Source organism: Erigeron canadensis, chromosome 5, assembly GCF_010389155.1.
Source record: "Erigeron canadensis isolate Cc75 chromosome 5, C_canadensis_v1, whole genome shotgun sequence".
Taxonomy (NCBI): Eukaryota; Viridiplantae; Streptophyta; class Magnoliopsida; order Asterales; family Asteraceae; genus Erigeron; species Erigeron canadensis.
The window spans coordinates 36,869,832-36,886,108 of record NC_057765.1 but is presented as its reverse complement, the minus strand read 5'-3'; the positions used below and the strand labels follow the sequence as shown (position 1 = coordinate 36,886,108).

Below are 16,277 nucleotides of genomic sequence, written 5' to 3'. Positions count from 1 at the left end.
AAAGAAAAATGTTACGGATTGAGATTCTTCAAAGTTATTCCAACTTCACCTATGAAATTGGAGTGCTTTAGAAAATCCTAATCCAAATGCCACAGCCCTTTAAGGAGTTTTACTAGATTTTAGACCCGTGTCCAACACTGGACATGAGATTTACAATATTATTAATATTAGATTTTCATACATTTAATTCATAAAAACTTATAATTTTGAATATATACGGTTCTAAGTGTTATACTTTGCAAGTTGTAGTACAATAATCACAGGTTCGTCACTGTCATTATTAGCTGAGACATATTGATGAATTTATTTGTCGTAGTGATACCACAAGGCACATAGTACAATAATTTATCTATCATGGAATTTTTATAATCAGTTGTACTAATAATGTGATATTATTATGAAAGATAATTAAGAATTAAAATATAAAAACAATTGTAATCTTATACTTGACATTCAAGTATATGTATTTGATCATGATGCTAACCCATAACACGAACAGGTTTATTTCAATCACTTGTCGAATGATAATTAGATAACAAATTAGGATTGTTTTCATAAATTTTGATAACAATTAGGACTCTTGATTTAATAACAATTGTAACTTTAGAAAATTAAATATAAATACTTTTTAAAACTTTTTAAAAAATCATCTCAAGTTGATGGCTAAATATATATATAATATATATATATAAATTAAGTAGTTAGGGCTAAAAAGTGTAAATTATTGTTGAAAAACAACAAAGTGTAAATTAATGAGATTTTTTTTACAAATTAATATAAATACTAATATAATAATATATTTGAATAATGATTATTATGATTTTTTATTTATAGTTAATTTAAATGATGACATAAGTGATAGTCAATTTGATGAAATTAAGCGATTTGATTTATTGATAAGTCATTAGTTAACTGTCTTATAATATATATTAAAAGTAAGATACACAAAACTAATGTATAAAAAAGGAAAAAGTTATATACCTTTTTGATTGAGAGATTATGTTGATATTATAAAATTAATTAAATGATTAAAATTTTTAAAAAATTTCCTCAACTTGATGGCTAAAAATAAATATAGATGAAGTATTTAGAGCTAAAAAGTGTAAATTATTAATGAAAAACAAAGAAGTGTAAATTAATGACACTTTTTCAATAAATTATTTAATACTAATATACAATTGGGTAAAAATAATTATAAATTAAGTATTCAGGGGTAAAATGAAAAACTAAAAATTGTAAATTAATGAAACTTTTTCTACAAATTAATATAAATACTAATATAATAATATATTTGGATAATGATTAATTACGATTTTTAATTTATAGTTAATAAAAATGATGACATAAGCGAGAGTAAATTTGATGAAATTGAAAAATTTGATTGATTAATTAGTTATTAATTTAACTGTCTTATAGTATATATTAAGATAAGATTAAGATTAATATTTCGGTGGCTTTATCTTTACCACGAATCCACGATGCTACATAGTACATGATTTGATACTACCATATAATATAAATTAGTTGTTTAATTCTTCGATAAAGGATTTTGCATGTAATTTGATATCAAGAAAATAAGATTTGTTAATATGTTAATTTTATTACAAATATTTATGAATAACATTAATTAATATGAGTAATATTATCAATAGATTGGTGATCCATTAGTAAGGTTTTATACTTTAATGAAATGCATTAGGCTTTCTCAATTAATATCAATGTACATGGTGTTTCGAACATTAACTGTCAACTGCTAACCCACTGTAAATGTTTTACCGAGTATTAAGATCATGCATGTGATAATTACATAAATAATTAAAAGTGAACAGTTTTCTTAACATACACAATAAATAAATATTATAGAAAAGTAAGTCAAAATTACACAAAATAGACAACAAACTAATCAGCACGCAAGATCAATAAAGACATGAAGTCAGTACAAACATTATTAAAAGAATATCATAAACGTTATATCATAACTTGATATATATAGTTATACAACGTTATATTATTAATGCATACATAGATATTAAAAATAGTAACGGGTATGATATATAAATAAATTAAGTTGGGTTTTGCTAAACAAAGCCCTAAAGATTTTCGTTAAGGTATATTAATTAGTTGCACACTTACCATAAAATTCAAGGGACCGACATCTAATATGGAAAAGTACAAACTTTTTATGCACGTTAAGTGAAGCCCTAAGGGCTTCCTTTAGCATTTTCCTTTTTTTTTAATCTATTCAGCGGATTTCTAATGCAACTCAAGTTGTATAGTAATGTGTATTTTTATTCCATCAACAAAAGTTACATGAAATTGTTTCAATTTTATTAGTTTGCTAATATAGGATTTATGATCATATTTAAAATGATGGTATACATGTAAACAACCCTATTCACTTGGCTAGTACACATGTGGTCATGTGAATGAATATATTTACAAATGTATTAATATAACAATATATTTTTGGCTAGTACACGTATGAACGGCAAATCGATTATATATATTTTTGGGGTTGTACATATGTGAATGATCGTATTCACAAGTGTATTGATATATATATATATATATATATTTTAACAAAGTTTGCAAATAGTCCATTCACAAATCTTTATATTCATTCGTATCTGAAAGTATGAAGAATATTGTGCACACATGTTAACATTGTGAAATATGATAACTTAAAGATGGTAAAAATTATATATGGAGAAATAGTTGTTATAATAAAACATTTTAACATTGTTACATACCCATTATCATGAATTATTATATAATATTATAATGTGGTAGATGATTTCGATCTAATAAGAATCAATGGGCATAGAAATAGTTATTATTCTCGTTCCTACATATGATAGTAAAGGAAAATATAATTAATGAATTTAATTTGAGAAAACAAATTTAATGATCAAGGAAATGAACGTATGTTTTTAAATAAAAAATGATGATGATGAGAATAGTTGGAAAAAGAAAAAGATAGGTTACTAGTAAAATGTACAAAACCGTTAGGAGATATTTATGGGGAACTTTTATTTAAACTATTAATTATATTTATTGATTTTATAAAATTACAATATTGTCCCTATATATATTGATGAGAAAAGAGTTTTTATGGTTCTCGATATTTTTTAAGTTTTCATTTTATCTTTTTACTATTAAGATATATATCAAATTGAAGTAAATATTAGCTAACTAGGTTGATGATAAAAGTGAATGCTATTTTGGAATGGGCAGGTATGTATTAAGAGATGTGAGTAAGTATACACAGTCATCAATGCGATTTCGTATGTTAAGATCGAAGGGAATATTATTGGGTTGATGATAAAAGTGAATGATATGATCGAATTATGTATGCAACATTAGGATCTATTTCATCTATATTTATAGCCGACTTATAAAGCTTGGTCGCCAATCAATCGATATCTTTCGTACGTATTATTAATTAAGGAGTGTTTTTTTAATATAAATAAGACACATTAACGAATGCCAGCAGAATTTACATGACTTGTTTCAACCTTTCCTTAATTTAAAAAAGGAAAGACATCAATTTGATTTATGGCAAGGACCGGAGTTTCCCTTTTCGGGCTAAATTCATATAAGGATCAAAGGATGGTGGTGATGGAGATTCATTGCAGATGTTTCCTAAATTCAAATGAGCAAAGAGATCAATTGTAATTAATAACTTATTATTATTTCTTAAAATTATTTGGATTGTAATTAATACTCGTATTAAATAGGGCACTAGTTAGCAATTTCTTAATAATAATCACATTGTATGAAGTATTAGTTTTTTTACCCACATGTACGGATCCAATCTCGACTATGTTATTTTAACCGGGTTCACATTAAAGTGTTAAAGAGCACCCCCACCCAATATCTATTAAGAGGAAAAATTCTCTTTTAATTCGCCCGAAAAACGATAACTAATAGGGGTAAACCTTGTCACCCGTTCTGCCAGTACAAGACCTTCGCATCGCGGGACATACATTTTAATAAAATAATTTACAACATATATTTCTCAACCTATAAAATGACAATCTATAAATTAACCACAATACCCTTTTATATTAATTACTTTTACATTAATAATCATATAACCACTTCGCAACCAACGCCTACGCCACCGTTATTAGTCGTCGCCACCAACACACCGTCGTCGTTACCTCCATTTCCACGGACATACGTCTATTATTAAAAAGGAAAATGATAATGACAGTCCTAAGGGCTGTCACTAACAACTTATTACATGCTTAAAAACTCGTACATTATATATTAAAAATTACCCCCTGATTTTCCTAACAACAAGGTACAAATTTTTATGCACCCAATTAATTGTTAATGACAACCCTAAGGGCTGTCATTAGCAAAACCCTATTAAAAAAAACCGTAGAATTATTATTACTTTTCAACTTATTTATTCATATCTATTAAATCCACTCCCAAACGCTCCTTGACAAAAAAAAAAAAACTTACTAACTTTCCATCCCTCTAAACCTAAAATCCCTAAAACCCTCACACATACAAACACTCACTCGCCGGAAAAATGGAATCCACCAACCTCCAAATCCTCCAACAACCACCACAAACCACCATAACTCCGCCGCGTCAACCAAAACGTTTCATAAAAAACCAAATCCCCGACTCAATAACCAACAATCCATCCTTAACCACCGCCATCTCTCTACTTCCATCCAACTACAATTTCGAAATCCACAAATCAATCTGGCGCGTCCAATCCACCTTCGCCAAGCGCGTGGCCTTACAGTTCCCTGAAGGCCTTTTAATGTACTCGTTAATCATTTCCGACATCATAACAACTTTCACTGAAGCCGAAAACTGTTTTGTGTTAGGTGACGTCACGTACGGCGCGTGTTGTGTAGATGACCTTTCAGCTCACGCGCTTGGCGCCGATCTGTTGATTCATTACGGCCATAGCTGCCTCGTTCCGGTAGATCATACCGTTATTCCTTGTTTATATATTTTTGTTGATATAAAAATCGATATTAATCGGTTAGTAGAAACCGTAAAATTGAATCTAGATGATGATAATTTTGATGATAAAAATTCTGGTAGTGATTTAATTTGTGAAAGTAGAAGTAAAAAAAGTATTATTGTTGCTGGAACTATACAGTTTGGTACCGCGATTAGAGGTGCGAAAACCGAATTAGAAAAGTTAGGGTTTAGAGTTTTGGTGCCGCAAACGAAGCCGTTATCGGCTGGTGAAGTGTTAGGATGTACGGCGCCTACGGTGAGGGGGTTAAAGGGTGAGGATATGAGTGAGAGTGTTTTGGTTTTTGTAGCGGACGGTAGGTTTCATTTAGAAGCGTTTATGATAGCGAACCCTAAGATTAAGGCGTTTAGGTATGATCCGTATATGGGGAAGTTGTTTTTGGAAGAGTATGATCATAAAGGGATGAAAGAGTGTAGGATGAACGCGATAATGAAGGCGAGGAAAGCGAAGAATTGGGGGATTGTGTTGGGGACGTTAGGGAGGCAAGGGAATCCGAGGATACTTGATAGGTTGGAGAAGAAGATGGGGGAGAAAGGGATGTCGTGGACGATTGTGTTGATGTCGGAGTTGTCTCCGACTAGGATTGCTTTGTTTGGTGATTCGGTTGATGCTTGGATTCAGATTGCGTGTCCTAGGTTGTCTATTGATTGGGGGGATGCGTTTGTTAAGCCGCTGTTGACTACCTTTGAGGCGGAAATTGCTCTTGGGGATCTTCCTGGTTGGTGGGAGAAGAAAACGGCGGGTAAAAATGATTCGGATTTGCATTTGAGTTCTGGTTGTAATGATGGTGGAGATTGTTGTAGAAAGAGTGAGAAATGTTGTGGAAATAATGACGGTGGTTTGAAAGGTGTTGAAGAGAACGATGTTGATTATCCGATGGATTATTATTCTCAGGATGGAGGAGAGTGGAATTCGTGTTACTCTAAGAAGCCAACACGCCCGCTAAGTAAAAACAATGTCTTGAAACAATAAGTTGTTGAAGTCTTATTTCAACTCTCCGAATGTATTGTAATACTAAAGAAATGATACGATTATGAGGTTGGTCCTCCATTTTTGTTTCTGCAACTGTGATTCAATATAGCATTCGTATTTTGAACTTTTTTGTCTTTACTAGCGAGCTTTAGAATATTGATGTAGGATTGTAATGGTTGCGGATGACACTAGTGTTATTGTACATCTCCTTTTGTAGTAAAATTCATCCCCCAGTCGATATCGATATTCTGTATGATATTACCTTGTATTGTGAATTACATTAATCTGCTTATTGATTTACAAATGCCAATAAAACTATGTATGGCTGAGCCTGAGATTAGCTCAATGAACTTGTGAATGATATCCTATGTGATTTTACCTTGAGCTTGTATTGTTATAAATTAATCCCTTATCCATCTACAAATGCAAATAAAACATGTATAGCTGAGCCTGAAATTAGCTATCAATGTTTTTTTTGGGTATCTAAATAAGTCTCCTTTTTCCATTGAAGACTCTAGTGTAAATGAGGAACATGGACAGTCCCATGCGCATGTCTGTGTTTTCGAAGCAAACAAAGGTTGATTTAAAGCATTGTCACACCGGTCAATGTGTATATAGTGGACCTTGTGGTGGCTCTACGCTCATCACACCCCTCAACATTCTAATCCTGACAGATGGGTGTGATCGGGGTTAATCCTGGTTGGAAGATGATAAACATTCACAATACATTTTGGTACCTCTATGTGTGAACGAGACCCAAGAACCACATATAACAGATAGAGAATGACCCATACTGAATGTTGCGAATAACAAACCGCTAGAGGCTAGAGCTCACCACAGCCTCGAAACGTTATTTAAACATCTTAAGTATGGAGAATCCATTGGTTCATCGATGCAAGATAGAATACTGGCACAAGGTTGGAAAATTTGTCGAAGGGGTGAATGATGTAGCCAGTAGGACAACAAGACTTCTTTAAAGTGGACGAAGATCATATTCCTTGAAAGATAAAAACAAAACAAACACATTTCACTTCATAATAATAGTTTTAGTTTAATTACTGCAAAGCAGTCACAGACAAAAAGAAAAGGAAGAAGGTTTATGCGGTAGTGTTGGGTTTGGCCATCGTAACACAACCACAGACTCCATGAATGATGGCCGGAATTGATCAACATAAATTTTACGAGTATCTTTTGTTCTTTTTTGAAAGGTTATATTCTTAAGTTTATAAGTTTGTATGGAAATATTTATCATTTACAAAATTTAACAAACGATGTCACTAGGTCCGCCTCAATGACAGAATATAAGGGGTCCAATTCCCACACTATTTTTGTTTAACTATACTATTAAATGATTTTACCTATTTGCAAAGAAGGTCGATAATGGATCGATTATATTTTTTTTACATGGGGTAAGAAGTGTTACAATAGAAACAAAATGGAGTTGTTTATCCATTAGACATGAGGTGCCCACATTGAAAACCATTATCCTATCCATTCACTATCTTACATGATAATGTCCCATACATATTTTCTTTCTTTGGCTGAAACTTCCTCTCCATAACTCACGGATTAGATTCCCATCTTTTGCCCAAAGAAAAAAAAAAAAAATTTTATACCCATCAATACACTTAACAAAATTCCTTTTTATCTCTCTTTTCTCCCCATATATATACATACAAATAAAACCATATATACACCATTAATGGTGTATAAGTGATACGATGGCTGGGACATCAGTCCACCACAACTTAATCTTACCACAAGAGGACCACCATCAAAGAAAAACACTTGACTTCATTACAAAAGAACAAGAATGTATCTCACTTTTGAAACAATGCAAAAGCATGCAAGATTTTAAGCAATCTCATAGTCTAATTCTTAAGTATGGTTTGGTTTGGAGCTCTTTTTGCACTAGTAATCTTGTGTCAACTTGTGCTTTATCTGATTGGGGCAGCATGGACTATGCGTGTTTGATTTTCAAACAAATCGACGGTCCAAATTTGTTTGATTTTAATTCAATGATTAGAGGGCATATCAAAGATATGAATTTAGATGAAGCTATAATGTTATATGATCAAATGCTTGAAATGGGAATCAAACCAAACAATTTTACTTACCCATCACTTCTCAAAGGGTGTGCTTGCCTACGTCGGCTTGAAGAAGGAATGCAGTTTCATGGGCATGTTTTCAAGAATGGACTTGATGATGATGTGTTTGTGCATAACAGTTTGATAAGTCTGTATGGAAAGTGTGGTGAAATAGCACGATCTTGTTCTGTTTTCGAAACAATGGATGATTTGGATAAAAGTTTGGCTACCTGGAGTGCACTTATCGCAGCTCATGCTGGTAATGAAATGTGGAGCGAGTGCCTTAGCCTATTTCGAGATTTGACTAATCAAAGTTATTGGAAGGCTGAAGAGAGTGTGCTAGTTAGTGTCCTGTCTTCATGTACCAATTTGGGTGCCTTAGATTCAGGGAGGGCTACACACGGGTTTTTGATACGGAATTTAAGTGGATTAAATGTGATTGTAGAGACTTCTTTACTAGATATGTATCTAAAATGTGGATCTCTGGTCAATGGGTTGGCTGTCTTTGAAAGCATGAAGGTGAAAAACCAATGGTCTTACAGTGTCATGATTTCAGGGTTGGCATTCAACGGTTACGGAACTGAAGCTCTAAGGATATTCTCAGAAATGCTTGAAAAGGGATTTGAACCAGATGAAGTTGTTTATGTGGGTGTCTTGACTGCTTGTAGCCAAACGAGCCAAGTTGAAAAAGGTCTCGACTTTTTCCAGAAGATGAAAGTTGAGCACAGAATCGAGCCTACAATTCAACACTACGGGTGTTTGGTGGATCTCATGGGTAAAGCGGGAAAGGTCAAAGAAGCATTTGACCTCATAAACAACATGTCAATGGAAGCAAATGATGTATTATGGTCTTGTCTACTTGGGGCTTGCAGGGTTCATCGAGATTTGGAATTAGGGGAAAATGTTGCTGAAAAGCTACTAAAGTTGAACTCAGAAACTACCAGTCCTTATGTGATGCTATCAAATATGTATGCAAAAGCTCAAAAATGGGAGAATGTAGCTTTGACCCGAAGAGAAATGGGTCAAAAAAGATTGATGAAAACGCCTGGTTTTAGCTTAATTCAAGTGAAAAGGAAGGTATATAAGTTCGTATCAAATGACATACAGTGGGCCCATTGTGAAGGGGTGTCGGATATGATTCACCAGATGGAATGGCAGCTGAGGTTTGAAGGGTATATGCCAGATATATCAGAAGTTTTGCTTGATGTAGATGAAGAAGAAAAAATAGAACGGTTGAGTAGACATAGTCAGAAGTTGGCAATTGCATTTGGGCTGATACATACATCACAGGATTCACCAATTAGGATAGTTAGAAACATGAGAATGTGCAAGGATTGTCATATTTATACTAAAATGATTTCATCAATCTACAGAAGACGAATCATTGTTAGAGATAGAAATAGGTTTCATCATTTTGAAGATGGAGCTTGCTCTTGTAAAGATTAATCGTAATCGATTACAAATTTCTACCTTTCATTACTCCCTAATTCACTTTTAGCCATAAAGTATTTGCTGTTATCTATTGTCGGGATTTGATAACTGTCTGTCATTCAGATTCAGAACACTTTTCAAACGGTCACATTTATTTCATGACCAAGTTCAGACAAAACCTATGAATCATCCATATTGGCATATTTTCAATCCATTTTCAGTACTAAATCATAGTATTGTATCAAACAGGCCCAAAATATGCCATAGCAAAAGATTCTAACTTTATTTCGATGCCAAATTCGTAACTTAACTATCTTATCTTTGTGTAACATTATTCTGGCAAAATACAACAATAGAACTCATTTAAGAAGGTTATCCAATCCTTCTCTTAAAAACAATATTGTAACTATGATGCAGAGACTAAATAACATATGCCATTTCATACAATCCTAACTGAATGTATACCTGAGGTGATTTGATTGGTCCGAGGATCAGAATTCTCTATTAAAACACCATGAGGATCTTCTCTAACCAGCAAGGCCAAAACATTATGTGAGCTCCATGCTTTAGCCAGGTCATTGCCTGAATCTCCTAAAGTAACTGCAAATACTGCATCAAAGCCTCCCGCTCCAGGAACACCTGCCAACAGGACTCCGGGCATGTTCATGGTGGCATCCAAAAGCTCAGTTTGTGAATCAGGTTCTATCTGTAAAACACACGTAAAAATACCGTAAACCCATTAAAATAAGTTCATGGATCAATGGGAGTGTGACAAATGCCAGGGAATTGATCCAACTTGAAATGGGCTTTAACTTTTGATCAGGAAAGAACAATGAGCGCAAGCAATTCACAAAAAGGTCTTAACAGGCTGGATGTGTTTCCCCATTCAACTTGGCCAACCACTGTTGGTTTACTATAGGAATTCCAATCATAAAATAAATAAATATATATATATATATATATATATAAAAGGCGTAAATGGGTGGGAACGCTCTTGTCCTATGTACTGTCTTGGTACCCAAAGCGCACACCGCATAGAACTCATGCCCGGTGAGTCACCATTCTCACACATGGTTCACAAGATATAGTTTCTCCTCTTGCCTTTGACAAGATTTGAACCCGTGACTTGCAGCCTTCATCTGTGGCCCATGTGGTCACATGGTGGCGGTACCAGTTGATATGTGTGCGTGTGTGAGCGCGCGCGTGTGCGTGTGTGTCATTACTTCTGTTTATTTTCTGAATCTAACACGTAACGCTTACATACTTTCACATGTTGGTTTAGGTAGAGCTATTTAGAGCTGATTTTGAATTTTTGGACAACCAGTCACAAATGGAATTGCCCTTCTAAGGGCATTCTTTTGTAGCTATAAAGATTATTGAGTAGTGTCACGATATTAGTGAACTACTCTTTCACAGAATGTGCTCATACACTGAGTATATGTATCCGTTCTGTGTCTTGCTCATTTCATCTTGGCAAAAGATGAAAGAATATGGTATGTTTTCTATTGGAGGGAGATACTAATTTAAGATAAGAGAACTTACAGGGATTCCTGCAGCCAACCCCATCAACTTCATGTAACACCTGATGTTAAGCATGGCTTCCCTAGCTCCAAATAACGCTTTTACAATTTCTTGGCTGACTGCATCACTGGGTTGCTTTATCCACTGTCATGCAACCCAGGCTTTTGAGATCAGATGAAAGAAATCGAAAAAAAGGATACAACTTTTAAGAATAATTTATGAACTACCTTCTCTGATTGGTGCATGCTGCAGTAGTAGATGACGCCTTTATATGTCTCCCAATGTTCTTCTGCTAATTTGCTCAGCCGATTTAATTGTGCTTCAAGAGTTGTATTTGCCTCTGACAGCTGTCTCCATGTATCTAATGACTTCTGTGGGTCAGACTTTTGCCAATTTTTTACAGCACCAACCATAGATGGAGTAGACGAACCTCCAGTACCTGGTTCACCTAATAACTATGATTTGCAAGAGCGTAAGTTAATTATCATATTTGTAAGCCTATAAAGTATAAACTGATATCCCCGAGTTTAATGCTGTTATAATATAACAATTGAATGCAAACATAATCCCTAAAATAACTCAAACCATTTACCAGTTTCATTAAAGGCGGTAACGAAAATTTGGTTCTCTCATGATCCCATTTGCCCTTCAAGACAGCCGAAATCACCTCTTCTAGTGGCAGGGCCATGAGTGCATTCTACAGCACAGAAAAATCAAGTAAGAAAGTATACGAATTTTAAAAACCAAAAGTATATATAACTTTAACTATATTTAGTCAGCATAGGTGCTTGGTTTGCATATTTGACTGATTATTACACCTGTATGTCACAGTAATCACTTTATAAAGCTCGCATAAAGTGATAAATAGATTCTACTAATTTATGATTATCAGACTACTTTTCAGTCAATTAATCACTTTAGGATAATCAGCTTATACCAGCTACAACAAAAATGTATATTTAAGGTTAATATATTTACTTTTACCATTTTTACAGCCTACTTTAAAAAACTTTTACTCTAACATAACAATACATCTTCCATGTATCTTCTTTTGTCATCTAATCTATTTCTTCCTATAATGAATCAGAACTTTGCAAAATACTCAAACATCTGATTAAATAATGTTCAAAACATAATGAACAATTGAACACAATCTTCTACAGGCAACTTTGGTACAGTTGATTAACCAAACTCATGAATTGATGTCACACAATAACTTTCAAAACATTCGCATTTACGTCCTAAACAGGACAAAGATAGAGAGGGAACCTGAGCAGAAGAAATCACTTCCGGAGAAAACCGAATGTAGCGATGACTTCCATAAACAGCTGAACTGACATCGAACCCACTGCCAACTTTTCCTTGCGCCATACAGTGAGCGGTTTGGGCTATAATATGTACCACATCCAAATTTTCTTGATGTTGGGCTCCACTGTAAGAGGTAAGATTGACAACCCCGAGGTAATTAAGTAAAGCAGCAACCACTGCTGTGGTCATAGCAGCAGAAGAGCCCAATCCAGTTTTTGCAACTTCAGGCTTAGAATTTTGACCGTCTGATTGTTCAGAGTTTAAGGTTATTGAAGTAAATGGCAGAAGGGATGCTAATGATTCGGGGGTTAACGGGAGGCCATGTGCTTCAATCTATATAACAAGAGGAAACAAAACAAGGTCTGTCACATTCAATAGAAATGCAATAAATATATGCTTTTTCAAATAATGTGACAGCAAAGGTTTATAGCAGGTTACAATTGTAATATCAATACCTGATTTCGGTAAGAATAGAAGTCATTGCTGCCTAAAATGGTGATATCAAAACCTGCTCAACTGATTGCATTTTAGAAATCAAATAGAGAAGGATATTTTTCTAATAACAAATTAAACCAACAAAAGATACCTTGCAAAAGCAGTTTCTGCAGTAAATTCTTTCTGTCATTATCAGCTGTTGCGTATGCTGCTGCAACAGCATATTGTACCGCATATTCAACAAAAGGGTTTCTTGTTTCACTGAAAAATATAAGCTAACAATCGTTATAGACACATTAGAGCGTGCTAGAATGAGCCTAAAAGGTAAAATATGGCGAGCGATAAATTGCTGGTCAAGTAGAAATTTTCAGGCTTTAGACGGGTAGAGGTGGAGATTTTGACACAGTTACTTAAAAATGGGTCAAATTTAGGTTATGGTTAGCCTAACAAGTTAAATGGATCAAATCAAAAGATTATCTGACGGGGAAAAAGTCATTTGCATCAAACAGGTTGAAAGTTGCCTAAAGTGTTTTTATTATGGCTAACATCTCTTAAACCATCTTATTTCAGAATAATTTAGTATTATTGTAATAGCATAGTTTTTGCTGATCAATTTGACACATTAACTGTAGGAAAAGAAAGGAATAAGAGAGTATGCTATTCTGCTCAATCTGTCCCCCGCCATACCAATAAGCACCTTGTTTCAACCCAAACTTCTATTGACCCGTTACCCAATGTGCCTAACCCGCCCATTTGGTCCAGCAGAGGTGATCAAGAATCTAACGTAGTGACTACATAAAGCTACAATCAACTAGAAAAACAATGCATGAGATCTATCCCCGTTTTTAATAATGAAGGACCCAAGACAGAACATCTTGTTACATTTCGGGTAATATTATTGATACTTGCCTTGAAGTGCACTGCAGAGTGAAGTGCTTTAGTGACATTTTGTAAATAGTTTCTCTGCCCATTTGAGGAGATGTTAACTTCAGATCCGTCCATGACTGAAATGCGATACAAGAATGACAACATAAATAATCAGGCTGGGTGCCACTTATTCAGGAACCAAATGCCCACATTCATTGCATTGAAACATTTATCAGTTACCAAAGAAACCAAGCTTAAATTAAGATGAATATCTAAGAAGCATTCACGGTTATATAAAAGACTTATATAACTAAGGTTTTCAAAGTGGACATTCCCCACTTTTACGTGAAGCCAAACAAATTGAATATAACATCAACTTCATCTGTTCATCATATCTAACCAAGCCAAAATTTCGTGTTCATCAAAATTAAACGAGAAAAGACTTACATGTCCGCATCATCCTAGTACACAAATGAAAGTAAGACATGGAGCTGATAAAACTACATTAGAAACTTGTTTCCTATTCTCAATTATTAGCTATTACCATCGATTGTCTCTGAATCACGTCTATTACTTATAGCTATATAAACTAAGGGAAGTAAAAGTATTTTACTTGGTGATCATTAAGAACTTCATATATACATAAAATGGCAATACTGGACACATTATAAATAACAAAACAGAATCTTTTAGTCATACTAACCACAATCATATAACTCAACTAAGTAATAATAGCGCTAAAGTATCTAACTCCTAATTGATCAAAAGAAGCGCCAAAGTTGAAAGATAAAGAAAACACACCCAAAGCCAGCACTCGGGTCTTAGCTCACCATAAAGTGGCTTAACAATCGCATAAAACCGAGCATTTGTACTTAGAACAATCCCTGCATTAGGCCTCTCCAAAACCAAGTAACCTCCTGTAATCAAAACCTTCCCAGGAGCAGATGCAATCCTAATAAAAAATACAAAAAAAAAAAAAAAAAAAATCACGAACAAGTAATACAACACTTTTTTCTTTAATTTAAAAATTAATCATACAAAACATTTTCTTGATCCAATATCCATATACACATGTTTAAGTTTGCAGGCAGTGACAAAGCTTGGGAATTTTAGCAGGGGCTCGAAAGTCTTTAAGAAAAAATAATCAGGAGCGCCTTACTACATATAAAATTTTTCAAACGAATTACAGATAAAACTACACTACTGAACGGAAAGTGGGAGGGGACCTCCTCGGGCCCTTCGCCACTGTTTGCAGGTATCAAACATAGAAAAATAGTTCCTATGTCCTGTTTAACTATTAATACGATTGGCCTAGGAAATAAAGATTGCAATGTGCATTATTAAAGTTCAGAACTTTTAAGTCTTGCTACGATAGTCTAGTGACGAGGGACATACGATATAAAAGCACAAGTCAGTCAGTGGTTCGAATATCGGCCCGATGTCGTGTTAACATTACTTATACTTCTAAATTTCGTGTTGGACGAAGGATCAGTTAATAGTGGATCAATTTAAGTAAAAAAGTTTAAGAGCTTGAAGAAGAAGACTTACACTGCCATATTTTTCTTGAACAATGGAGTATACCCAAAAGCTGTTACAAGTAAAGTGTTAATTCATTATTATATATATAAATAAATAAAAGAAGCGAAATCTATCAATCTTGACAATGATCAGTAGTGGACTAGTTTGAATATTGTGTGACTGAGTGACAGTACATGATCATTTAATGGGTTAGAAATATATAGATATATAAATATAGATATAGATGTAATGGGTGTATTTACTTACCTTGCTTATGAGAAAGGATTGGTTGGAGTGAGGGAAAAGAGGTATTGACTATGGCGGTATAGTCTGTACAGAAAGGTCAGAAATCTTGACGGGTCGAACCCGAATCCAATGGGTTAGTTGGGCTTTGTTACTTGTTTGTTTGGTTATCCGTTTAATTCTATGAGCTTCTTTAATACTAGCAAAATGTGGCCCCGTATTGCGGGGCTCCTGCAAGGGTTACTAAATCTTCAACTATTGAAATAAAAATAAATCTTTAACTATTGAAATAAAAAATATATAAGTCACTTATAAGTTTGTTTTAAATATATATTTATTAAAAGATAAAAACACATTGACTTTATTCTAAGCGTTGTGAGGTTTTAAATATTGTAACTATGTTTGTTGCTGATGATATGTCACTTTATATATTAGCTAAAAACTTTGGTGTCAGTATATTATTTGTAAGAGGAGAAAATTGTGGAAAAAAACCAAATAGTGGTACATAATGGTACATGATATAGTCACGAAAAAGTTGCAATGTATTGGTTAGAACCTCCAAACAAAAAAATGTGTAAAAAACCAATAATTAACGTGTAGTTAAAAAATCTGAAAAGGGTGCGATATAATAAAAATCCGAATAGTATATATAACATGGACACGAAAAAGTTACAATATGTTAGTTGGAAACCCAAGAGGAAAAAACTGTGCAAAAAACCAATAACTAACCCGTAGTTGAAAATCTAAACGAGATACAATATGGCAAAATTCAAATAATAGTTTAAAATGCACCGAAGACGAATAATAACTCGCCACGCAGGCGGTTACTATTCATCCCTCACTTCCTATTAATAAGATATATAATATAATATAATATAATGTTT

The 16,277-nt window shown here is 33.7% G+C and overlaps 3 protein-coding genes across 3 annotated transcripts; 2 read left to right on the top strand and 1 right to left on the bottom strand.

Moving 5' to 3' along the window:
* Positions 1-4,461: 4,461 nt before the first annotated feature.
* Positions 4,462-6,227, top strand: LOC122599901 (2-(3-amino-3-carboxypropyl)histidine synthase subunit 1). The gene has a single exon (XM_043772508.1). It carries the CDS (start codon positions 4,544-4,546, stop codon positions 5,981-5,983), a length of 1,440 nt encoding a protein of 479 aa, XP_043628443.1. The 5' UTR covers positions 4,462-4,543; the 3' UTR covers positions 5,984-6,227.
* A 1,325-nt stretch (positions 6,228-7,552) lies between these two features.
* Positions 7,553-9,546, top strand: LOC122599402 (pentatricopeptide repeat-containing protein At1g31920). Its single transcript, XM_043771906.1, has one exon. The coding sequence runs from the start codon at positions 7,705-7,707 to the stop codon at positions 9,514-9,516; it is 1,812 nt and encodes a 603-aa protein (XP_043627841.1). The 5' UTR covers positions 7,553-7,704; the 3' UTR covers positions 9,517-9,546.
* Positions 9,547-9,760: 214 nt separating this feature from the next.
* Positions 9,761-15,531, bottom strand: LOC122599403 (phosphomevalonate kinase, peroxisomal). Its single transcript, XM_043771907.1, has 11 exons — positions 15,418-15,531; positions 15,181-15,220; positions 14,434-14,584; positions 13,675-13,769; positions 12,917-13,026; positions 12,786-12,838; positions 12,292-12,663; positions 11,615-11,719; positions 11,250-11,477; positions 11,044-11,166; positions 9,761-10,207 (listed from the first exon to the last, which is right to left on the bottom strand). Exons 2-11 carry the CDS (start codon positions 15,186-15,188, stop codon positions 9,941-9,943), a joined length of 1,512 nt encoding a protein of 503 aa, XP_043627842.1. The 5' UTR covers positions 15,189-15,220; positions 15,418-15,531; the 3' UTR covers positions 9,761-9,940.
* Between the last annotated feature and the right edge of the window lie 746 nt (positions 15,532-16,277).

Bases quoted from the DNA above. Each gene is read 5' to 3' on its own strand.
- LOC122599402 (XM_043771906.1), top strand. From the start codon at position 7,705: ATGGCTGGGACATCAGTCCACCACAACTTAATCTTACCACAAGAGGAC.
- LOC122599901 (XM_043772508.1), top strand. From the start codon at position 4,544: ATGGAATCCACCAACCTCCAAATCCTCCAACAACCACCACAAACCACC.
- LOC122599403 (XM_043771907.1), bottom strand. The intron at 13,770-14,433 runs GTGTGTTTTCTT...ATCGCATTTCAG, and splicing joins GACCCGAGTGCTGGCTTTGG to TCATGGACGGATCTGAAGTT. The intron at 11,167-11,249 runs GTAGTTCATAAA...GTTGCATGACAG, and splicing joins GCATGCACCAATCAGAGAAG to TGGATAAAGCAACCCAGTGA.